General features: G+C 41.2%; 2 protein-coding genes across 4 annotated transcripts in view; one reads left to right on the top strand and one right to left on the bottom strand.

Annotated features, from left to right (window-relative positions):
* The window catches only part of grapa (GRB2 related adaptor protein a), a 32,427-nt gene extending 28,828 nt beyond the window's left edge, over positions 1-3,599 (bottom strand). The window contains exon 1 of the mRNA XM_028600696.1: positions 3,211-3,599. Within this exon, the coding sequence (XP_028456497.1) occupies positions 3,211-3,288 (78 nt within the window). The 5' untranslated portion in view covers positions 3,289-3,599. The remainder of the gene's footprint in view (positions 1-3,210) is intronic.
* Positions 3,600-12,820: 9,221 nt separating this feature from the next.
* The window catches only part of epn2 (epsin 2), a 30,290-nt gene continuing 16,486 nt past the window's right edge, over positions 12,821-26,624 (top strand). For all 3 annotated transcript variants that reach the window (XM_028600647.1, XM_028600645.1, XM_028600644.1), the window contains exon 1: positions 12,821-13,109. The gene's annotated coding sequence lies outside the window, so the exon portion shown is untranslated. The remainder of the gene's footprint in view (positions 13,110-26,624) is intronic.

Here is a 26,624-nt window from a genome sequence, read left to right as displayed (position 1 = left end):
GAAAAAAGCCCCCAAAAAAAAAAAAAATATATATATATATATATATATATATATATATATATATATATATATATATATATATATATATTACACTTTGCTAGGGGTACATTACAGATGCATCGAAAGCTCTTGAATGTGCAATAAAATCAAGCTGATTACTCTTCTTCTTTACTCCCTGCAGACAAGACCATTTATTAGCCTAGTTAAACAATACAGTGTTAAAAGAGTTCTAAATCTTTTGTTAAAGTCCTGCATCATTGGGGGGAGAAAAAAGCCAAGCCGTTTTTTTCGTTATAACTAATTTTTGGAAATTAAACCGTCTGAGCTCAGTCAAATCCGAAAACGAAATATTTCGTTCTTCTTCATTTGTATGTTGGATATGTATATTTAGGATGTTTATCCATGACAACCCCCACTGATTCAACTGTGACTGACTCAGCTCCTTCCAGACCATGCCAATGGATTTAACAATTACATAACAAACCCTTAAAATAACAATCATACTGAATCAAGGAAAAATACAACATTTCTGACATGAACATCTGCACTAGGCTGTAAATCTCTGAACTTTTAATGAGGCTGAAACCAGTCAGGTGATTCCCTGCACCTGGAGGTCTCAGCCAGGCACTCAGAAAGACAGGCTGTTTCTGGGCTTGGGTCTTAAAAAGTAGCACTTTTCTTTAGTGTATTACATGGCTACTCCCTATGATTTTAGTTGCTGCCAGTGACAGAGGAGTCTGCCACACAGTCCAAATCCAACTAAACTGAATGTGTTGGGGTTTGGAGAACAAAAGAAACGTGTGTTTTCACATTCCAATTTGTGTCCCTTGGGTTACACTTGGCCGCACTGTCTTCCAGGTTTAAACAGAATGTCATAGCAGCTACTTTCTTATTTAACTATGAAGCTATTTTTATCATTTCATTATGGGTACTACACTCCAGTCAGTCTGTTTGAACCATGGCCACTGCACAACAGGAATTATATTATAACAATGCACTCCAATAGAACGAAAGACAAAAACTCTAGTAAGTAGTGACAGGATTGTTTTAAATGATGGACATTTCGCATGACGTTATATGAGTTGTTGTGATATTGTAAAGCCCTGGCGATCTGGTGCTGTGAGCAGGAATAAAGAATTGTGAGGAATTATTTAAAAGGACAGTTTGACCCAAGTCTGAACCAGAGCTGTTTGGCTGAGACTAGACAGCAGTTTATCCCAGTGGGGAGAAAGAAAACATGGCACATACTGTAAGCTGAACAGTGTTTTAAAGCAGCTACAAGGAATTTTTACAGTATGAAACTCAGTTTCATACTGATGCCTCTCTATGACCTAACGAGACCATTAGCAAGAAGATTGGCTATTTTTATATACTTACCTTAATTCTTTAATGCCTTGTTTACATTTTCCCAGGCAAAGTTAGCAAGTTAAAAGAAGGCAGGGGGAGATTTTTCTATAGAGATTTATATTTTTTTCCCCATCATATGTGGTTGTGGCTGATAATGGGGCAGAATTAGCAAAGAGGAAAAAGGGAAGTGACAATAACATCAGTCAACCTCAATCAGTCGGTCAGATTTGAAGGGATTCAAAACGGTCCTGAATTGGCCCTGTTCCTCCAGACAGGTATGTAATATGCCTATTTTATTTATGAAATACATTGCAAGACTTGGTTTTACATCAATATTAGAATACACGTTGGTGGCTTCACTTTGTTTCAGCATCGTCATATTACAGTTATTTATCTTGCATAGCCACTAATAGATGCTTTACTTCATCCCCGTGCATCCTGCAAACAGCTGTGTTTAAAAAAAAAAAAATAGTAGGCCTATAAATAACTTTCTTTTACTTGCTTCCAAAAAAAAAATGCATGCGCTACCAGATCAAGATCTGTACGACACGAAAGAAGCTGCTTTATTCTTTGTGGTGTCTAATATTGGAACAAAGTGTGTCTGGGATGAATAATTATACCAGCCTGCTGCATACAATCAAAGGGAAATTCCACTCTCGGACATTATCCTGTTTGACATATTTAAATACATCTCATGTTTTTTTTTTGGTTTTTTTTATGAGGTTTTTCCCTCCACCTGCCTCATCTATCATTTCAATACCTTTCACAAACTAGTGATGTATGGTATGTGCAAGTGACCATAGCAATATGATAATGAGCATAAGGGTTTTCCCAGAGAGAAGAAGAGCTGCCCCAGAAACTTGTCCTGCAGCAGCATTGCACTCTGCTCTGCTGAGGCTAAGTCCTGTTTCTTCTGCCCTGAATTTGTCTGTGTACATTATGACCAGCTGGTGCCATATAGTGTAAGTCTGGAGAGAAGCTCTTGCACTTTAATCCTGAGGTTTACTGCTGATGTTTTAGAGGGACGATTTTCTCCTACAGTTATTTCCAGTTGTGCAGGAACTACCTCAGCACTGCATATGGCCTGTTATCCATCAGAAAAAAAACAGCTGTAGCTTTAATAAAATGTTTGTTTTGCATCCAAAGCAAAAAAAAAATGACTTGTTTAAAGGAATATTCTGTCATTTTGGAAAACGCACTTGTTTTGATTTTGTATTTTCTCGCAAAGAGTTACGTGAGAGCATAAATGTGAGGCAACAGCCAGTAGTCGGTTAGCGTAGCGTAGCATAACCAAACACCTGCAAACACCAGACCAGTGTTTTTTTTACTGTGCCTGTGCAAGTTAAACAAATTAGATATCTTCCGATCAGCAAAAAAAGAGAATAATTGTATTTCCCAAAATGTCAAACTATTCCTTTAAACTACAGGATGCAACAAACATTGTTTTAAAACTGTGGAAGTATAAATATTCCTGGAAAGGTTTTTTATTTATTTTTTTAGCTTCCAATCCCTTTCTCGATTGAAAAACGTTTGTAACATTCGACACGTGTTCAGGTTGTCTGTTGGCTGGTTTCTCATACTGCTCTTTCTTTAGTCAGCAACAGCAGCACCTGGATACGGAGTCAAGAGCTGTGGACGCTAAAGTTATAATTGTTGTAATCATCTCAGAGGAGCCAGAGAGAGAGAGAGAGAGAGAGAGAGAGAGAGAGAGAGGTGGCTAATCTGTTGGTCGACTACTCTGTTCTGATCTATAAGTACATGGTAGATAGATAGATATATAGATAGATAGATAGATAGATAGATAGATAGATAGATAGATAGATAGATAGATAAATAAAGAGTGAAACAAAATATTTCCTTTACCTTGAGCAAGTCTCCCTTGTTGAAACTGAGTTCATCACCCTCTGTGGCGCGAAACGTATACAGTGCCATTGCTTCCATGCCGAAACCCAACACTTTCACTCACTACACACACACTCTCTGGGACCCCCACTAATGCCCCTGGCACAGGGGGGTGGGGGGGACGGTGGGGGGGGGTGAGATAGAGGGAGAAATGTAAAAAAAAAAAAAAAAAAAAAACAGATAAAGGTAGAAGATGCAATGAAATAACAGACAGGAAGAGGAGAGAGAGAGAGTGAAGAAGAGGAGCAAGAGAGGAGAGGTCTCGTCTGTCCGCGGAGCCGAGAGAGTCAGAGCAGAGTATGAGAGTGAGCTCAGCGAGGGGAAAAATACGACTGGCTGCTGCTCAGCAACACACCACCATGAGTAATGTTCAGAGAGAGAGAGAGAGAGAGAGAGAGAGAGAGAGAGAGAGAGAGACAGCATGTACTAGGGGCAAGCGAGTGGGAGGCATTTCCTGTGTATATATTTGTCTCACACAGTTGCTGTGGCTTCTGTGGATTCTGTGTGTGTGTTTCTTCAATCAATTGCCTGTATGCGTGTGTGGTTTGTCGTTACACTTTTAAAGACTGAAACTTAGACAAGGTGAGAAGTAAAGGAATAATTCATCCAAAAAAATGGACGCATTTGAAATAGTCATTGGCACCCATGAAAGAACAGTGAAGTTCATATTGCACGCAGCAAGATCACAGATTTCAGTTTCCGTATAGTTATCGGGCCAGCAGCCATAACAAAGGCTTTATTTCCCCTTTTTTTAATCTGCCTCTTTCCAATCCCCATGTTACATTATGATTTTGTAGGTTTGTGGTTGCATTCAAGATTTGCAAATCATCCAGCGTTGCATATGGAAAAGTGAAAGAAAAGCGGTGTCTACCAACCACAGACTTTTATTTTAACACACATTGAACATGGCAAGCTGGGTAACATTTCATTAAAAAAATATTTTATATGACTTTATGTGACAAATAAATTGATTGATTTGGCAGCTGAATGAACATTTGCAAGAATAAAGGATGTATATAGGATATAGCCAGCTTTGAGTTTTTACATTATATTGTCTGTTTTCCCACTTAGGGAAGTGAGCCTGACAGCAGCAGCAGTTAGCTAACAGTGGACAGATTATCTATCCCAACCACAGACTGTTGTTGTTGCAATATGTGCCCTGGAGTAAAGTTGGAAATAGTGGACAGTAGCCTAATAAAAAAAAAAAGTTTGCCATTTTATTTCAAAGAAGGAGGGACACAGGACTCAGGACCAGAGAAAATCACACTGACACACTGTGGGTGTAACAGAAGCCTAAATGTAACTCCATTTACCTCACTTTCAATTCAATTCAATTCAGTTTTATTTTTAGTATCAAATAACAAGAGTTATCTCAAGACACTTTACAGATAGAGACTCTATAATTTACAAAGACCCAACAATTCCAGTAATTCCCCCAAGAGCAAGCATTTTCACCTGCAAGATTGAATTAAAACGTGTTAAAAAAGTCTGCAAGTTTGAGAGACAGCCGTGGTGAACTGAGCCACTGGTTGGAAGGACAAATGCTGATCAGAATGTCAAGAAAACATGTCGATCTATCAAAGCCTCCAACAACAGTTAGGTCATTTATGCTGGGTTTCCACTGTGTGATACAGCTCTGTTCGACTCATTGTTTTGGTACCAGTACTTTTCTTTTTTCTTTTTCCACTGCGGATAGTAACCCTGTCAGGTGGGATTCTCAGCTAATCGCCATAACCGCTGCATGAAACTGCCTCTTCAACGCGACTCTCGCTAGATTCTTTAATTGGCAACCAAACAGAAGAACATCTGCACTTTGTCAATTGTACGGTGTGGTGTATGGCGTAGTGTATGGCGCAGTGTATGGAGTAGTGTATGGCGTAGTGTCTGTAGTGTACGGCATAGTATATAGAATATAATGTGCAGCGTAGTGTGCGGCATGGTTTACTGCATAGTGTATGCCGTAATGTCCGTAGTGTACAGTAGTGTACAGTAGTGTACAGCATATAATGTAACGTAGTGTATGGGTTTTGCGGGCTACCATTTTTTTTTTTAAATCTGGGTCAAGTGAATAAAAAAATTTTGTTGCTATTGTTGGCAGCTTGGCTATTTAAAAGTCACGGGTATGTGCAGAATATCCCGCGCCCTAGTGACTATTCTCTCTGACCAATCAGTGGTCTGCAGTGTTTTAACTCCACCTTTTAGTATCGGCTCAGCTCTCTTGGAACCTCGACCAAGGTGGTAACATAAAACGTATCAGGTACTATCTACCATCCATCCATCCATCCATCCATCTTCGTCCGCTTATCCGGTGTCGGGTCGCGGGGGGAGCAGCTCCAGCAGGGGACCCCAAACTTCCCTTTCCCGAGCAACATTAACCAGCTCCGACTGGGGGATCCCGAGGCGTTCCCAGGCCAGGTTGGAGATATAATCCCTCCACCTAGTCCTGGGTCTTCCCCGAGGCCTCCTCCCAGCTGGACGTGCCTGGAACACCTCCCTAGGGAGGCGCCCAGGGGGCATCCTTACCAGATGCCCGAACCACCTCAACTGGCTCCTATCTACAACTTGGGTACTATCTACAACTTTGGTTAATGGAAAACCAAAAAAAACGAGTAGAGTCGAGTTAAGCCGAGCCCTGCAGTGAAACACCATGTGGTGACCGCACACACCGTGATGATTGTGGTCAGAATGGCTTGTCTGTGATTTCTGCTGCAAGTCTCTGGTGCCAGTAGAGATTGTTCATTTAACTGTTATTTAACCAGGAAGTTTCGAGAGTCAAAACTTTAAGAAACAAGTTGGAAAAGGGCTCAGTTATCTTCTTTTCACTGACACACATCAAGCCATTCCCAATGCAAAAAACATTACAGTGAAGGAAAGAGTGTAAATACAACCATGTCACACAACAGTCTCATATTCAAACCCTGCAGACTCAGATGTTAGCCTAAAAAGTCACTGGGGCTTGCTCTGAAAACTGTAGAATATTGCCCAAACGAGTGCATCATTACTCACATAAAATATGGTTCTTCACAATGGTACTTATTCTCTTTTTGGTGTAAGATAAAACATACAAACTTCAGCTCTTATTTATGAGGTCTGAATTTTCCAAACTGCACATTGAGGCCACAAGCTGTTACAGAATGAGAAAGCATTTCGCCCTTTTCCCTTGTCAAAATATGTCATGAGAAATTATGCTGCTGTCTGTAGCTATTCACAATCCTGAGTTTTGTGTTTTTATACATTCTTCATGAAGCTATCCTGCAGTACAATACTTTCAATACATGCTTGGGACTAAAGAACCAAGTCCCCTTCATTTTACTTGAAAGAGAAAAATGAACAGAACTAACAAACCAGAACAGCAGGAAAACAAGGACGGACTTTGGTTTTAATAGCATGACCTGTCCCGGAAATCCCCAGTCAGCTGGTCACTTGACTCAGCCATGAGAAGAGGGATTGCAGGAGGAAGAGGAGGAGGGGTAGAGGAAGTGGAACTGCCTTTCGGCTCAAGGGCCAAAACACAATCTTTACTTTTTCCCCTTCTGGTGTGTGATGATTTCCCATGAGTTCCTGTACATGAGGACATGTATGGCATCTCAATGAGGGAAGCAACCCACAGAAGATAGTTGTATTTCTTGGAAATATGAACGATGAACAGGAATATTAAAGGAGAATAAATAGAGATTGGATTTCAGCATCAAAGCCTTGTTTTCGGTGTGCTTCTTGTCTAAGTTAAGGCCACAAAGCATCAGAGGATTTAGAATTCAATACCACCTCTACAGATGGGCATCCACCTGTAAGCTTGTGAAGCTGATTGGTCTCATTTCTATATGTTAATTTGTGCTAATTGCTCATTGCTGTTGTGTTTCTGTTGGTGCTTCCTCAGTCTCACTTCTCAAACAAACAGCGTGGGCAGTACTTTTGCCTTTTCTTTGGATTTCGTTCTTTGTTTGTCAAGTTGGATTTTCTGTAGGTGGTTCTGTTCTTTGTCTACTCATCCACGGTGGTGTTCACTGTTCATACCCTTTTCTTCTGTTCAGCTCCCTCAGCTGATGCACTTACATCACTTCCTGTGTCCATTTCCAGTGAAGACAGCGCTGGGTGTTTTAAACAGCAAGTTTTAACGCTGTCATGAAGTTGCTTTTTTATCACCACATTGCACCAGTTGCCCAGTGACACATATTCTTATAATACTGGGGAATATTTACTTCAATATCTTCACATGAACTATTGAGTGAACAGTTTAAAAATACAATAGCCTACAGTTGCGGTGCATATGTGTTACCCACAACACACAGGCCCACCTAGTATGCAAGCCAGAGCTTTTCTGCATAAAATAGTTCATCCTGTCACAGGCACTGATGCAGAGGTACGCAGGTTTGATGTGTGTGTGCGTGTGTGTGTGTGTGTGTGTGTGTGTGTGTGTGTGTGTGTGTGTGTGTGTGTGTGTGTGTGTGTGTGTGTGTGTGTGTGTGTGAGCGGAAGCAGGCAAGTGGGCAACGGCGGAAAAGCACATGCCTTTACAGGCATCAACAACCCTGCCTTTCATACTCTGTTTAGTCTGAAGGCCAAGTTTTTGATTCATTTGTTATTTTCTTCTTTTCTATTACCTCTCTCTGAAAAAATATCTGTCTTTCTTCCCCTCTCATTCTCCTCACAATTTATTGTCCCCCATAACACAATAAATCTTTAGATGATCTGATGGTGTCCTTATTTGTATTGTAAATTGGCTTGAAAAGTGAGAAAGCTTTGGATTTCCTCCTACACTGACCAGATAAGAATTGTGGCCGTGAGAGCAAGTTAAAGAGAAATTTCTAAGAATATGTTATCTCTCCTCTGCACTGTAGCTGTCACATCAGCCACACTGAGCAGCCCTGAAAAAATGCAGAAAAACCCTAAAGAAGCACTAAACTTAAACAGTGATAACACATAACCTGTAAAAGATATCAAAAAGCTGAATCATTTTCTAATAGCTGAACATTTTGTGAGTAGTTTCAAGTTTGAATTACGTTTGTAGGTGAAAGTATGTGGGAGGAGTAGCATTTAGAATTGGAAGAAGCCTGAAGAAGATTTAAAGATTTCTCCATTGACTTTCAATGTAAAAATAAAAAAAGCTTAATATTTTAAAAACTATGAATGGTGGAAAAAAGTTGAATAGAAGCACACATGTCATTAAAGAGCATAATGTTTTTAATATTTGAATGTTTTTTGTAGCTGAAAGTATGCAGAAGTAGTAAGAATTTAAAAGAATTGAAAATTGTATGGAAGGATCGGATAACAATACTGTGAATGCTGCTGAATCAGCATTCACACAAAGTGCATCACTTCTTACTTTGTCCTTTTAGCAGGGTGTATGCAATGATGTCACTGAAGAAGAGGTGAAAGCGTCTGCTGTTTTCCTAAAAACCTTTTGATGTGGTGTTGATGAAATTGTAGAGATCTTTGAATTAAAGAGTAACGTAAAGCTAGAGTGATGGTTTCTGTCGCCCCCATGATAAATTATAGCTTTAGGGCCAAATTATCTCTTTACACATTGCTCTAGAAGTAATTTCAGCCTTAATTGAAAGAAAGCTGAGTTTGTTCTGAAAATGTTGATGTAAAATGAATAGGTACCAGTTTATATGCAAATATCCTTAAAAGGTGAATTTGAGAAGAGATGTAAAAATTGAGAAAATGCCCTTAGACTTCAGAGGGTTAACAAGGATATAAGGGTGCAAAGTTTTAATGATTTAAGATTTATTTATTAGGACAATGCACATTAATCAACATTTCTGTAAATGAGCTAGTGTTAGCCAGTTGGCTCATTTTCAACTGTAGTCCTTGTTACCTAGAGTGCATGTCTAATGATGTATAGTGAAATAAACAAAACATATATGTAATAAATTTGTAGCTGAGTAGGATTAGCATTGTGTTTTATCAGTTAGTTTTGTGGATGGGATACCCTAGGCTCTAAAAGAGAGTCCCTAAATGATAGATTTCAAGATGTAATTTTGTCCGTTTTCCATGATCACTTATAAGAGTTATAAACTGAACAATAATAGTTGCTGGTAACAAAAATGTTCAACTTAAACTCACACCAGCTACAAATGTGTATATGTTAAAACTATTAAAGCTTTTTTTTTTTTTTTTTTTCTTGCTCACCTACTTCAGGTGTAATTTACACCAGCCCCGAGCAAGCATAATAGCATTTGCATGTATGAAAAGCTGTAGCTAATATTGTAAGCTGGCAGGAGTTTGTTTCATGCTTTCTGTCTTCTTCTGCTTTTCTGCTGATTTTGGCTCCATCTAGAACCATGTGTTTCACTACAGGACAAAAACTGAACCTTGCCAGTCTTTTCCCCTTTTTCACATTGCATGGCTTTGTAAGTTTTGAAACTGATGCACCAGTAATTTATGCAGCAACTCTCAGGCTTGTTTGCGTGCCTGCAAGTTTCCGTATCTGAACCGCTACGTTCACACACACTTCTGAATGATGTTCAAATGAACTTGACTCACACGTAATGCTGCCTTTGTAACTGTGATTTAATGCAGTCTTTTCCATGAATTGCTGACGTGTGACAAAAGAATTGCTCAATTTTATGATGTGGATGCAATATGTCAAATATCAGTGGTAATAATAATAATGCTATATAATAGTGTTGCTGTTACACTACTGGTCAGATGCTTATGAGACGAGTGCATATAACCAATCCTGTGCTGGTGGCTGTGTTACTGACTATACTTCTGTGTGACCAGGAATAGCCTTGGTCAGTGCATTACACCTAAGGCTGAATATAGGAAAGCCAAGGGCCCAATTAGTCTCTAATAGGTTATGAAAGTTGTGAATGGGGGTAATTATATGAAAGCAGGCAGGCTGTGGTGTGGTTGTATGTTAATTAGCTTTAATTAATTTTTTAATTAAGGGTCACCAGCGCTAATCTCATATTAAAGGACACACATGACTGCAGGGGTTCATTCAGAAAGACCTCCCAAGTTACCTTCACATTGCAATATGATGATCACAAGCCTAATAATAAAAAGTACAACACTCCTGACCTCTATTGGCTGAAATTGGACCTGCAGGGGAGTGATGTGGTTTGGTCTGCAGGAGGCACCCAAACACTGTAAGACATGCGTGACCTTCACTGCATTCACTGACAAAACAAATATTTTGCTTTCATATAACACAGTCCAGCTTTGCACAAGCTACAACAGGCTCGATAAAGCACTGAGGAAAATATGATAACACTCGGGCAGACGTGATAAGAAACAAAGGGATGTTAAGAATTGGAAAATGGTCTTGTATGTCAAGGGTACATTTTTGAATGCTGATTTTGTTTTACGTGTTGTTTGCAAAAGAAAAAGATTTGACCCACCCCTTCTTTACACTTCACATTCAGGGTTATCTTTGATCAAGAAGGAGAGTATTTATCACACTTGTTGAACAATTCCAGTTGCTTTGTATTTTTTAGCTGTATTCTTGTGAAATGTGTCTTTATAACCCACAGACATAATGCCCTCCTCCTGTCACCTTTAGTGCTAATTGTGCAATCCTTCTATTGCCAGATCAGCTTTACTCTTGTTGTTTGGGCCTGGCAAGGTAGACCTGTTCTTAGTGTACAGCTTCTCAACCCTTAATGCTAATCATAGTATACCTATGTTTTGCCAAGACACGCCCAGACACCGGCACAGGCTAGGTTTGCCTCTTTGTGTTCTTGACATCGAACGGTACACTTGTGTCCAGTGTTAAGTTTCGTCTTGGTGCACATTCACTGTCCTATTGTAGGTCATGGCATTTTCTCATACGCTAGGTTTTTCTTTTCTCAGTCTCTGTTAGACGTTATTAGTCTCACATTGCCAGACCTATCTCCACAGCGCTGCAGAGAAAGGTCTGGCTAGTGCAAATCAGCTTTGACACATAATCCTCTTCTGAATTAGATTGTATCTGAGCTAAATATTGACAGTTCCAGTGTGCTTCAGGAGTTATGCTTGTGGATGCTTTTAAGTCTACAACAGTGATGAATAATAAAGAAATACAGTCAACTGAATTCACACCAAAAACAAAAGAGGATCCATTGGTGAAAATGGTTGCCAGGATTATTATTATTTAAAAAAAAAAAAAACACTGCTAGCAACCTAGAAACTCATATTTTGATAAAGGGTTAGAGCTAGTTAATAATCAGCAATCATTATATTTTTGCATCCTGACTTGCAAATGTCAACTTTATTCTGTTTAAAGCTATACAACTAGTGTGGCTGATAATAGAAAGGTATTGTTTAAACAGCCTGTTCGCACCATGACATCTAAGTCTGTCCTTCTTTCTCTTTATCACTCTCTCACGCAGAGACAAACAAACACAATTGGCTTAGGCTTTCTTTGGCTTATCCTGTGCTCTGAACATAGCAGAGAGAGTGAAGCTCCAGTGAGATAGGCTACTCTGTATAAAGACAGAGATGATACAAGAAGACAAAGACCAAAATAAAATGCCAAAGCCAAAAGTTTACCACATTGGGCATCTAGGCTACTGTAGTTCAGGTGTTGGCAACTTTTCTGTCTGTGCTGTAAAACTATGACGCTTTGATCCCTACCTCTACTTTTAAGCATCACAATCTTCATCTATGTCAGATGTCTATTCATAGCTCACTGTACACTTTTCAGGGAACCTTTCAAGTCTATTCATAGAACCTGATTTAAATAAACCACAGCGTGTAATGCATGCGTGTTGGTGTCCCTCACTTTATTTAAATGATGAGATGATGAGTTGTAGGCTACAGAGCAGTGGAAAGGCTGAGGGATGGAATGCTGTCATGCAATGTTTGTGGCTTGTAAGGACACACCTGTAGCACACACCCACACACCAAGTTATCCTTGAATTGACAAATGCTCTTGCACTTGCTTGTGTACTAAGCATATTTTTTTCAATGTGGCTTTGATTAAAAATTAGGAAATAGCTAGTAGTTTCCTGAGAAGAACCTGATTTACCACAGTGTGTAATGCATGCGTGTTGGTGTCCCTCACTTTATTTAAATGATGAGATGATGAGTTGTAGGCTACAGAGCAGTGGAAAGGCTGAGGGATGGAATGCTGTCATGCAATGTTTGTGGCTTGTAAGGACACACCTGTAGCACACACCCACACACCAAGTTATCCTTGAATTGACGAATGCTCTTGCACTTGCTTGTGTACTAAGCATATTTTTTTCAATGTGGCTTTAATTAAAAATGAGGAAATAGCTAGTAGTTTCCTGAGAAGAACCTGATTTACCCAACAGGTCTGTTTAGACACTTAGGCCTAACAGCTCAAACAAAATAGACAGAAACTATGCATGATAAAGGACTACATAAAGGAGACATTGTTAACCAGCACTGTGATATGTTAATCGTACTCTCCCAGAAATAAGGCCCCGAGCCTGTTGCATGTCATTACTGTGAAAACTTGGGATGAAATATATGAATTAGGCCTATCATGATGATATCTCAATCAATATGGTAGGCTACTCTGAAAAAGGTCTACCCTTGCTGTGACGTTACATTTAAGACTTATGACTAGCTATATAAATGGCAGTAGTGCAACATTAAAGATGCAAGCTGCCATTAAAACCCAAAGAAGAAGAGTCTTTCTGTGCCCCTGGCAAGTCAAGCCGCCGTGGTCACACCCTTCCCAGCGTCCCCCCTCCCGCTCTGCCCGCCATGTTCTGGAGGAGGAGATACGTGTAGCCTGGCTTTAGCTGGTTAAGCATTAGCAACACATAGCTAGGCGGAGGCGCAACAAGCTCCCTGAACGCCAAAATAAGTACTCTTTTTTTATTTTACCCTGGAATTGGCAAAACTCGTTTATGGGGTTATATCCGTGGAGTAACAGTTATATCTGACGTAACCCAAACGACATGGTAAGTTAACGTCGGCTTTCAAGACAGTGGAGTTGTTTTGTTTTTCCAGGGTGTCCTGTAATCCAGTTTGCTCTGGTGATGTCTCCACCGAGCACCCGTCTTGGCTGCTAGCTTGAAGAATTGCTAACTAGCTTAGCATGCTAGTTTGCTGTCTTAGCACAGAAAATACGTTTGGGAGCTGACCGGAATGGCTGTGTATCTAGGTGTAGGACTGACTGTTAATTCAATACAGGCAAGCTTTGTGTTACATTTAGATGCTGAGCAATCAACAGTTGAATTTTCAGCCAGACTACTAGGACAGAAGAAGACCTGCCGATGGCTAACCTAACATAAGCGTTGCTAGCTTTGGTCACAACTTTTTTTTTCAAAGCCAAGTTTTGATCTCGTATTAGAAATGAACGTTAGTCAGTGGTTGTGTCGAGCGCAAATATTAAAGACCGTGGCAAAACCATGTTGTACAGAAAACGCATTGTTAAACTTTAGTTGGGTCAAATAATATTTTACAACAACCTGAGGTGACTAACTAGCTAGCTAGCTAAATCAACGTAAGCAAGTTGTTCGCTAGCTTATTTTGCTAGCTAGCTAATGACAACTTCTTTCCGCAAGTTTGCACTCAACTTGCTAACGTTAGCGGTAACAGTAGCTAAGTAGCAAGTTGGCTAGCTAGTTAGTCCATGGTTATTCCCCCCCGATTTATTAAAGTGACGTTGCACAAATTAGATCGCTGCAGCTACACCCAACATTATTTCGCAATTTCAAACAGGTCACTTGACTAAGAAAATTGGAAATATGATTGAGGCAGTTTACTTCACTAATGTTAGCCATAGCTATTTCTATGGTGCTATCAATCCCATCAGTGCAGTGAAACGCCGTGATTTGTCCTTTTTCTTGTGTTTTTTAGGAGCGGCATACTTATTTGTATTTTCTATACCAATGCACCGTGCTTTGATAGAGAAGACTGCTAAGCTAGAGCATACTATTGTGAGTCATCAAAGCAACACTTGACGTTCTTGTATACTTATTGAGATTGCATAAATCTTGGCATTAACTCTTCGTTGAAAGACACTGAACAGTGGTAGGGTTTATTTATTTTGTGAGCTATATTCAGAGATGCTGGTGTTCGGATGTAAGCTTTGTATTTAGATCTACACTGAGCCCATATAAACGTGGCCTGAGAGAGGGGCAGGGCTTTGTCTATTGTCAGAATGATCAGTCAGTCACAGTGGGTGACAGATGCATCATTACCGTGCTCCTCCCTTCCCCGACTTGGCTTTGTGTCCCAGCCAGCCAGAGAGGACAAAAGGCGGGGTGACCTGCCGATCAGAAGGTGGCTTATCAACATACCGTCTTTTACTCACTGCTTAAGGTTGCTGCTCATCATAACTCCCAAACACTCAGAGCCACTTTAAGGCCACACACACACACACACACACACACACACACACACACACACACACACACACACACACACACACACACACACACACAGGCACCCAGTTGTTACATTATATGTCATTTAGCTGACGCTTCTATCCAAAGCGACTTCCAATTAAGTGCTTTCAACCTTGAAGGTGCAAACTCCAGACAACAAGTAGTACAAGTACATTCTTTTTTTTAATCCGAGGTGCAGTTAGAAGAGATGTGTTTTTAGCCTTCAGCGGAAGATGCGTAGGCTTTCGGCCGTCGTGATGTCAATAGGGAGCTCATTCCAACATTTAGGAGCCAGGACAGCAAACTGTCTGGATTTCGTTGAGTGATTAGTTCTCCCTTGCTGTGAGGGGGCAGCAAGCAGGTTGGCTGATGCAGAGTGGAGTGGTCGGGTTGGGGTGTAGGGTTTGACCATGTCCTGGATGTAAGCTGGGTCTGATCCGTTTGTTGCCCTGTATGCAAGTACTAGTGTCTTGAAGCGGATGCAGGAAACCATTGGTAATCAGTGAAGAGAGCATGAGGAGCGGTGTAGTGTGAGAGAACTTGGGGAGGTTGAAGACAAGTCGAGCTGCTGCGTTCTGAATGAGCTGCAGGGGCCGGATGGCACATGCAGGTTGTGCAATCCTTCTATTGCCAGATCAGCTTTACTCTTGTTGTTTGGGCCTGGCAAGGTAGACCTGTTCTCAGTGTACAGCTTCTCAACCCTTAATGCTAATCATAGTATACCTATGTTTTGCCAAGACACGGCCAGACACCGGCACAGGCTAGGTTTGCCTCTTTGTGTTCTTGACATCGAACGGTACACTTGTGTCCAGTGTTAAGTTTCGTCTTGGTGCACATTCACTGTCCTATTGTAGGTCATGGCATTTTCTCATACGCTAGGTTTTTCTTTTCTCAGTCTCTGTTAGACGTTATGTGTAGGTTAGTCTCACATTGCCAGACCTATCTCCACAGCGCTACAGAGAAAGGTCTGGCTAGTCCACACACAACATTCCGGGATAGCAGAAAAACATGCTCTCGTTTATTGGCATTTCTTTAAACCAATCGCAGTTGTCTTGGGCGGTGCTAAGAGCCGGACGGAAAATAGACAAAAATAGACCTCGGGAAGGAACTTGTTTTGGTGGAACATGTGTAGGCTAAGTTCACAAGTTGTTTTAGTCGTGCAGGAGAAAACTCAGATTCAACAGATCTGATCTGATCTGAGGAGCAGTTAACCATAGTCCTAATTAATCAATCAGAGGTTAGAATGCCAACAGAAAGAAAGCGTCCTCGATATAGACTATGTGTAGATCATTCATTTACCACACTGTGAAGTTCCAGTGTTTTAAACAAGTGCAATAGGGCATTTTTGATAGCTGACAATCAGTCCCCTGTTGTAAATGCCTCGGCCAAAGGAATTGATTCAGTCTAGTTAGGGGTTTCACCTGTTGATATATATACCACCACAACAGCAGATGGACATGTGGACAGTCTGTTCCGTGCATTCATTATATAGGCCTACTTGAAATGATTCTGTTTAGACTCTTTTATTCACTTTCTGATTGCCCATATGCTTTTCTTCTGAAGCTACTTTTTACAACATAATTCTTTTTTAAAATATAAACCTCACAATATCAAATCAGGGATTTTTCTGCTGATGCTACAGTTCTGCCCATCTCTAAACTTTAGGCTAATTGTCAGGAATTTCAACATGAGCTTGACAGCTTGATGGCAGAAAAGACAACCACATATGTCAAAGTCAACATAACTAATAATAAAAAAACACAAAATGTAGGTAGGGGTAGAGGATGTTGAGAAAATCTGTAATGGTCAATGAAATCCAATGTAAATCCAGTATTGCTGCTAGACAGTACGTATTGCAAAATATCCAAAAGTATATCTAATCCAGGAGAAGGACCACTGATTGAATTATTAATGAAAGAGTCTTATTAGAATTTAGGGAACAGGACTGGCATGAACAGATACCAATATTTATCAAATTTATTTTTCAAATTAATTTTTCAAATTTTGTCAGCCTCAAGTCAGATACAGACAGACAGGCAGAAAGAGGAGGGGGCCGAAATGGTGGGTGAGTTCATCTGAAGCTGCAGTAACTAGACCCTGGACTTTATTATTTTGATGGTTATCCTCACATTCTAGCAAAAACGAGGCATAACAACAATTCAACAAGAATGACAGGCTCAGTCATCCAGACATAATTAACCTGCGTTGACACATGAATATGTTTTTCTACACACACACAGATACATCTTGGGTGCAGTCTCTTCTGGGCCTTTGACTGATCAAATAATGCGTTGTACTTATACTCGGAACTCGGATTTTCCGAGGTCAAAGTCGGAAACACGCCCCCCTGATTTCCCGAGCTTGGAACTCCGACAACCTCGCAGTAGCCAGAGTTCAAAATCCAACATGGCTACCCCCTGTCTCAACAGTTGTGACAGCTGTAATAACATAAAGTTATAAGCACTTCTGTCTCAATAAATCAGTCGTTAACACAGGAATGTTCAACTTCTATCTGTGGACATGTTGTTACGCTGTTTGTATGCACACAAAAACGGCGTAATGCGTTGTTAACAACTGGTGTTGCTAACAATGGCTAACCAGGCTACAGCTAATGAAAACAATGAAAATCCAACTTATAAACGGAACGCATTCAACTCGGGTGTGATGTCATTCCCAGCTCCGGCTTCTGAGTTCTGAGGTAAATGGAGCACACTATTAGCACGGAAGGGCTGAAGAAAGGCGGGACAGCGGTGTCTTGTGGTTGGGGTTGTTCCGGGGTGTGAGGGAGGTGTGTGTGGGTGGGGGGGATGGACAGACAGACAAGACAGACTCTCCTCTCTTCTTCCGGTCTGCTATGGGTGAATAGGTGATTATAGCAGCAGATGTGTCATTAGGTCTGAGCTGTATTCATGCGGATGCAGGGTGAGAAGGAGGGTGATGAAGGAACGTTTGGGGGGGGTGGGCATGCTCCACAGGAATCACATTTCACAAGCGTTCAGTAAATTTAGGGGATGTGCCAAGTTGTTTTTTTTGACCCCCCCCTACACACACACACACACACACACACACAACTTCTCGTCCCTCCAGCTGTCTTTCCATGACATTGCTACGTTTCTAGGCAGGAAGCTCCCTGAAACAAATGCACACACATGCGTAAACGTACATAGCCGCTTGCTTTGCTTAAAAATTGAACATTTTTAACTGTTGCATTTAACACGGAGTCTGCATAGAATGCTAATCACTTTGAACACTCTTCCTCTGTTCCTGAAAGCACTAGGTTTTGTGGCATGCCGGTGCACGCTTGGTGCAGGGATCAGATTACTGAATAGGATAAGTCATCGTGGGTCTCCCTAGATGGTAGTCAGAGGAACAGTGGGCACAAAAAGATCTTAGAAAACCTAAGCTGCTATTTATTGCCAAGAATAATTATTTGAATAAGGTTTGGTCAATTTGGAGTTGATGTCAATATGTGAAACTATGCCAATGTATGGATGTCACGCGACCCAGTACTTCGGTACCAAAAGTCTGGAAACGTGACAGTACTCGTTTTTTTTTTTTTTTTTTTTTTTTTACAGTACGTGGACATGCAATTCTTCCGGACCTGACAGGGGCAGTGTACGCCTACAAGTGTTAGTCTAGTCTGCTGCTAATTGCTGGAGAAAAAGAATAATGCCCACCAGCACAGAAAAAAAAGAGCGCCTCATCTCCGTTGCCGCGCACGGCGGCTTGACCGCAGTCAGCCTCCGGCTTTACTGTAACATACAGTAGATTTGCCGTGGGAGATGCTTGGGATTTCCCACTTTCTGGTCTACATATCCCTGCCTCTGCAGAATAATTTGTATCCCTGGTGGAGATAAAATGTATCCCCCCCCCCCCTCAAAGTGATCAATACTACTTAACTAATAGACCATACAGTGGTGCTCATAAGTTTATGAACCCATGCTAAAGTTGACTAAAAAGAGGAATACAAAAATCCAACCTTTTAAGGACACCAATTTTCTTTGTGAAGGAATAATGTATTGCAAATAAATAAATGTTCTTCCTTTTTAAAGGGGTGATAGAATGATTATATAGGGTATTTTACAATGTTCCTTAAGGTCTCCTAATGGGGTATGTAACATTGGTTGGGCTGAAAATTGCCCGAATGCTATTTTATTAGGCCCTTAACTACCCTGTGAATATGGCACTATTTGGAACAAGAGCTTTTCTTCCAAATATGGTATGCTCATGAATATTCAGAATGAGCTACAGTACGTGCTGATTGGTTTGAGCAAACTACATAGAAACACATGGGAGACTGACAGCTGGTCTCACTGCAAAATTATACATTGTTTGTCGGGCTATTACGTTATTAAAATTCACTTCTGAGACTTTTTTAAGCGAGAAATCAACTATATAAAGCTCAAATATGGGACGTTTTACAAAAATTGATGGCTTATTGCAAATTTGGTAAGACTGTGTGTCGGAGTTCAGCTGCCGGTGCTGCCTGTGTTGCTGCATCACTGCCCGGCCTGCCTTCCTCCACAGACCCCGGCCTGCAGCTCCCCTCTTCCTGCTAGCTAAATGGCCCGTGTGTGAGAGTGATAGCGCGGTCAGCGAGCTTGTTACACCAGCAATCTCTTACCGCAGTTCCAGTTACTCTAGGCTGGCTGTCAGCTGCCGGCATAACTACAGTAGCTATATTTACAGTTTGAATTTTGTCACGCCATCTATACAACGTCTTAAAGCTAACAACGGTGTCCGATTTCAAGTTAATGAATTTTTGTGAAGATTAGGGGTTTCGTTATCTATGACTGTCCCTTCATGCTAGCTCTGTGTAGCTACAAATCACGGATAGTTAGCTTCATTTTTGGCATAAATAAAGTATATTTACAGTTATAAATTCATCACGCCACTTATACAACATCTCCCTAAATGTCTTATAAAGCTAACAACGGTGTCCGATTTCAAGTTAATGACTTTTTGTGAACAGTGGGGGTTTCGTTAGCTATGACTGTCCCTTCAATCCTAGCTATGTGTAGCTAGCTACAAATCACGGATAGTTAGCTTCATTTTCAGCGTAATTTGTTTATATTTACAGTTTGAATTTCGTCACGCCACTTATACAACATCTCCCTAAATGTCTTATAAAGCTAACAACGGTGTCCGATTTCAAGTTAATGAATATTTGTGAATTTCAGAGGAATTCTAAGAGGAGCTAGCTCTCATTGATAGAGCTACATCCAGCCGCAGGCTCTATCAATGAGACTCAGGGACAAGCGGCGTATATTTCCCCAAGTTTGTTTAAATAACTCAACACATTAACAGATTAACTGGAACCTGTGGTAACAGATTGCTGGCGTAACAAGCTCGCTGACCGTGCTCTCACTCACACACACCGGGCCTTTAGCTAGCAGGAAGAGGGGAGCTGCAGGCCCTGGAGCTCTGTCAGAGCACCAGCGTTTAGTAGTCCATTATCCAAAAACGGTGACTTTGCGCGGGTATGGAGTGCTGTGGGCTGCCAGTCGTGACAGAGCTCCAAGTACCTCATAGCAGGCCGGGGTGTGTGAAGGAAGGCAGGTCGGGCGGCGAGGCAACAACACAGGCAGCGCCGCTGAATTCCGACACACAGTCGGACAAAATTTGTAATTAGCCATCCATTTTCGTAAAATGGCCCATATTTGAGCCTTACATAGTTGATTTCTCGCATAAAAGAGTTTCAGAAGTGAATTTTGTAATGGAATAGCAGAGATCTGCGTGACCTAGCTAGATTCAGAAGACTACCTGATCTCAGGTCAGTTGTGTAGCCTATGTAAATGTTGGGCGTGACCGTTCTCTTAATACACCCATGGGCTGACAAAGGTTCCGGTTTTTGGGAGGTTGACGTCAACTTCCAGCTTTGTTGGGATTTGCCCGTTTTCAGCGGCAGTTTCAAAATATAAGATTTTCATAGTAAAGGGGTGTCACTGGGACTTTGAGCTTCTAAGTATGTCATATTTACCCACCGAACTGTCATTATTCAACTATGACAGGGTAAAATCGGTTTTGCATTCTATCACCCCTTTAAAATACAGGGGGCATAAGTAAGTACACCCGTATGTTAAATTCCCAAAATAGAGGCAGGCAGATTTTAATTTTTAAAGGCCAGTTATTTCATGGATCCAGGATACTATGCATCCTGATAAAGTTCCCTTGGCCTTTGGAATTAAAATAGCCCCACATCATCACATACCCTTCTCCTATACCTAGAGATTGGCATGGGGTACTTTCCATAAAATCATCTCTCAATGCAAATCAAACCAACTGTTATAACGGCTAACTGAAATAAAACCATTTTAATTAAAGGTGCAATATGTAATATTGTATGTAATACTGGCAGCTAGCGGTTAAATTAGTTACTGCACTACCAATTCAAAATACTGGAGAGTCGTCTCCCCCGCCCCCTCCTGCCCAGACTCGAAGTTCACGTTGCCAGGCTGAGACCGCAGCATTCACAACAATGTTGCTAGATGCTTTTCTCACACAGCCAGACGTTACTCCACAGCACAGCGGAGTAGCTAACGGTAGATGCTGGATATATTGACAGTCATAAAAGCCCGTGCTCACGCGGAGCTCTGTAACCAACTGACAGACACACTTTTTCGGCTTAAAATTACAGTATGAACCGTTAAAAACACAACAACCTCACTGTCCTCTCCACACGCCAGTCAGGCACACTTCCTCGGCTTAGAATTACAATACGAAACGCTAAAAATACCACTACCTTGCCGACGGAACACACTTCATTGGCTTAGAATTACGGCAACAATCGCTAAACACACTGCAAACTCCCAGTCCTCTCTTTCCGATGTACAGCCCCCCTCTCGTGGCTTAAAATAACTCACCGTTGTCGGCTGCAGCCGCTGAACTACACGTTGTAAACAGCCATGGGCTGCATGCCTGGTCCTCCCGGTAACGTTAGCAGGGTTAGCATGGCAGCGTTAGCCAGGACCACTTTACTGGCTGTCTCAATTGTTTTCGAGTAACCAACTCGGGTACTCTAGCTATATAATTCAATGTGAGTACACAAATGTTGAAATGACAAAAAATGCCCATCCCTAGTAGCTGTGATAAATTAGCCTGAAGCTAATGCTTACCTGTTCAGGGGAAAATAAGCCAACTCTGCGTCCTTTTGGGATCTAAGCTGTCTCCATCTTTCAAAAACATCGCCAATATTTACCAGGGGGTTGTTACGTCTCTGGTCACGCAACTGTTAGAAACATGCCGTTTTCTTTTTTTATGTCATGTAGAATCTATCTCCGTTGATCCTGTTCGTTTGTTTGCTGCTTTCATGGCTGTACTACCGTTACAGCTGTAGCGTGCTGGGTTTACGTTTTTACAGGTATATCTGGCAACCCGGTCTGGCTGTCAAACTGGGCCGTTGATAACAACACACAGATCAAAACATAAACATAAATTCCGTCACGGAATGTTAATTTCAAAAAGAAAAAATACTGGCATTGGCATTGTTGTCAGAAAAGATAGTATTTCAGTTTAACATGTTTCCTTAATATCTGATGAGGCTGATGGTGTCATTTTTGGATTTATTACATTACAAATATTACATATTGGACCTTTAAGGCATTAAGATCATTTTCCAAAAACATATTTTTTTATTCAACTTTACCATGGGTTCATAAACTTATTAGCACCACTGTATATTATATCTTATTATATCTATATTATATATTATCTATATTATTTATTAGATTTTTAAAATGTTATTTTTATTAAGCTAAAGCGCTGTAACGTGAACACATAGTGCCATAGAACGATAACATCAGAGCTGTTGTTGCTGGTTGTATTTAGCCGCTACAGAGCTCCAGGACGCCTGCTACCAGTGGCTGTTGTTTAGCCGCCAATAGGTGACTGTGAGCCGCGTAGAGGCACTGCCAGATGATGGTCCTTTTCAGGGGGAATGGTAGTAGAGTTTAGCCAGAAAAAGTGAGCGTCATGCGGCGATGACCAAAATGACTAGTTAAGTTTTGGGAAAAGATTGTGTTCTGTGAATGTGAAAAAAACAACAACGGCAGAGAGAAACGGACTAAACATGCTTGCTGTCTGGAAGTTCCAGGTGAACTCGTGGAAGACGGTACTGTACGCTGGCTGTGTGGTGTTGCCAGGCTTCAGAGCAGCGGACAGTGGCTCCAGAAGACGGGCATTTTCTCCAGATTGCATGTAAATCACGTGCCCCCTCCACACCAAAACAGTGACAGAAAGTTGAAAAATACTGAAACTGAAAAAAGAGTGACATGAGACTGTTCCAACCCCCCCTCAAATGTTTTTTCTTTATTTTTTACACACTGTGTGGTATCTACTTTGGTATAGTGTACTTTTGGTGGTATCGGTACCGCCTACTAGAGTGTGTGTGTGTGTGTGTGTGAGATCAAGAAATGTTTTCTCGATAAACGAAAGTAGACCAGTGATGTAACAAACTGGCTTAATGACTAAACCAAGAAAATCCTGCTGTGGTGCGTTTGCATCTGATGCGTTTGCATGACATACGTCATGGTAGCTTGCTGTCACGTGACGATTTGGGCGGTGTCTGAGCCCGTCCACCATTTCGGGATCCTACGCTATCAGTTTCCAGGGGCAAAAGTGTCAGAGCGACACAGATCACAGCGTTTAAACGGAGTCGAGAAAATTTAAGAAGAAATGGAGACAAAGGCGGCAAAAGAAAAGGGCCCTTACTGATAAGAACAACAATCTCTGAAACTGGTCCAGTATTAATCAGTTAGCGTCCACTAAAAGTGACAGGCTCAGATTATTATTCTAAATGTCTGATAATATTATGGAAAGGATCCCTACAGAGAGAGACCTTTTTGTTAAAGAGTAAGATTCTTTCAGTTTAACATGAAACAGCCCCGAAATCTCCATCACCAAACTCCACCAGACTCCGTGTAAATAATCAGTGTGGTTCGTCTTTCCACTGTTCCAACAATCACTACTCTGGTTTGGTTGAAATAAACCCTTAAAGGGATATTTCACAGCTGGAAAGATGAATATGTATTAAATTGGGTCATTTATGAAGTAGAAATGTGAATTCTTTTTTTTTTAGAAGTTGGTGCCTTCTAGACCGACAAAAGCCAGAAAATGTATTTTTGGCTCATGTTGATGAAAGACAACAACTCCCAGAATGCACTTGCTTCGCTTCACTCCCAAGCCACGCCTACTGAAAACAGTGAGACAGTCAAGTCAACTCAAATGGTTCATTGTCATTTCAACCATATACACGAAACAACGTTTCACCATGGCTCAAGTGGTTACACATTTAAAATGTATAAAAACGACATAGGAAACAGGCTACATTTAGTGCACATTATGGGCTCCGTAAAGTTCAGCTAACTCATTGGTAGCATTAGCGCTTGGTGGGCTGTAAACACCGAGTATAAACACAGCCGCGAATTTGCGTGGAATGTAGAATGGTCGGCATTAAACAGTCACAAACTACACCAGCAGTTAGTTGGATACAAATCACCCCATTTCTGCACCAGTCCGTGTTAACACAGCCCACCTCCGCGAGTCTTACCCAACAGAGCAGCATCTGCCCGGAATGATAGCAGGCCTGGTAGCTAGATAGTCCGGTACACTTTTGTTCAGCCATGTTTCCACAACAACAAAAACACAGCAGACTCTGAACTCGCGTTGCGTTGAAGTTGGATGTAGTCCAGTTTGTTGTCTAATGAGCGGACACTTGCAAGCAGGATGGATCGGACAGGTGGCTGTCTAGCGTCAGCTTTCCACCTAGCTGGAACTCCTGCGTTTTTTTTGCTTTCACGCACACTGCTTTCAATGTGCCTTTAACCGGCTAGGGGCATCGGGCGACACCGCAGGCTGAGGTGCTGGTCTCCGTAGCAGGCGAAGCTCGCGTAGTGTGTCGAGTTTTCCGTCTACCGGCACCGCTGGTTTCTGTTGCAGGTCAAAGCTTGTGTAGTGTGTCGAGTTTTCTGTCTGTAATAAAGTGTCCTGCATATTCTCCAATCTGTACCAGTGTACCCCGATGGTACACATGTATGGTAGTTTGAATGCACATAATTGTTGTAAAAGTTTGCTGCTGAAAAGCGAGAGCTGTAGCTTAGCTCCAAGATGGCTGACACTCGGCTCCACTTGGATTGCATCAGCCAGTGACAGTCCCACCCTCTATGGGCGGGTTGAAAAAAACTAGCTGGCTTGTAGTCCACAGCCTCTTGGCAAAAAATGCCTCCAGATGACGCTAAATGACGATTTTTGCGTCATCGTAGGCTTTTTTTCCAGACCCACAATACAGAGAAGGCTCGTCTCAGGGGGACATGAGGGAGGGAAGCACGGTCATTCGAATATACTACCAGGTTTCTACTGATCCAAAGCTTAATGCCCGTCGGTGAAGTAGCCTATCCCTTTAATTCACCCATTTACATGTGGAAATATGCTGGCTCTATACACGCTAAAAGTACAGATTATTTACATGGAGTTTGGTGATGGTGAATTCAGGGCTGTTTCATGTTAAACAAAAAGGATCTTACTCTTTAACTAAAAGCTCTATCTCTGTTGGGATCATTTCCAGTCAGTGTGGTGTCACTGTGCTGGACCAGAGAAAGGTCTTTTCTTCTAACTGCAGCCACCCAAGAAATCCGACGTCTCCTTGTCACATCGGAGACGTCCTCTCCTTCATGCTTTTTCAATGTAAGGAAACGAGAAATCTGTAACACGTGGTTCCTACGTTTTCATGACAATCGTGTGAGACACTGGAGCAGTTTTTTTTTTTTTTTTTACACAGCAGTGTTTTCCAAGCATTCTGAAAAAGTGCGGAATTGCAACAACCTCCTCTGCTACCAACCCAAACGATGAACGCCTGCTGGCGGGTATCCTCCCAAAATGGCGGAAGGTGGGAGGATGCCGTGATCTCTGGGGGCGGGGTGCTGTGTCGCAACACCTTCTCCTCGTTCTCAATATCGTATTTCTTTTGGAATCGACTTTTAAGTAGCCAATATCCCATAAACATAAGGGCACTACTTGGTAAACAGAGAGCATAATCGGTAAATGTGTGTTTCATAACTTCATGTTACGTACTAAAGTGACTTCTTTCATACTCGACAGAGTTAGCTTTCAAAATTAGATGTGTAGGTGGTTGCACAGCTGTGAGTCTCCACACACTTTCCATACTTGTGTATGTCATCTAGTGATTAGTAGCTGGGCTGCTGATCTGTTAGAAACAGGACAGAGGAGTTATCAGTCACTCCTGTAGTTATCATCAGACTGGAAAAGGTTTTTTTCCCCTGCCACCCACCAAAGGGTGGAAGCACATTTTTACTCACTCATTGTACTGGCATCTCTCATAACAATACATACTGACTGTTAATCCTGTGGCGTTGCGAAAGAGCACAGATAAAGGCTCATGAAGATCTAAATTGTTTAAGAATGATGCTCAAATTCATCTGAAATAAAATTATCCAAACTTTGAATCCAGCTCCGCTTAGATTAGCTATTGCTTTTGTGCAACTTTGTGGTACTCAACATTAGGGCTGCACAATATAGCGTTTTTTTTTTGTTTTTTTTTTGTCGCCATCGCAATATCAACTGGCGCAATAACCGTATTGCAAAAGGTTGCGAAATATCACAAAAGATATTCCAAGATTTGTTTTGTGGTAGTTGATAGAAAATATCAGTAGAAAAATGCACTTTAGAATGTAACTGTCATTCTTTTTTTTTTTTTTTTTGTGCTGACTTTTATATTCAATTCAGTGTTCAATAAAACAATGTTGGAAATGATTTCCTTTTTATTTCTTTTAAATTCAACTAGCAGTTTGTTGTATTTAGCAGAAAACTGAAAGCAGATGAACTGAGGACACATTATCTGTTTATGTACCGCAACTTAGTAATATCAATATCGCGATATTCAACAGCGTTATCGCATATTTTCCTCATATCGTGCAGCCCTACTTAACATAGCTCTGCAAAATTTGCTATCGCCATACTAAAATGCTATTTTGGGAAATAAATGTGTTCGGTATAAGGGTGCACTGTTAAGGATTTTTGGGGCCGATAGCTGAAAGCAGTATTGGCCGATAACAAGCCACTACCTCATAT

This window comes from Perca flavescens, chromosome 15 (genome assembly GCF_004354835.1).
Source record: "Perca flavescens isolate YP-PL-M2 chromosome 15, PFLA_1.0, whole genome shotgun sequence".
Lineage (NCBI taxonomy): Eukaryota > Metazoa > Chordata > Actinopteri > Perciformes > Percidae > Perca > Perca flavescens.
The sequence above is the reverse complement of the archived record's forward strand: the minus strand, read 5'-3'. Positions and strand labels throughout refer to the sequence as shown.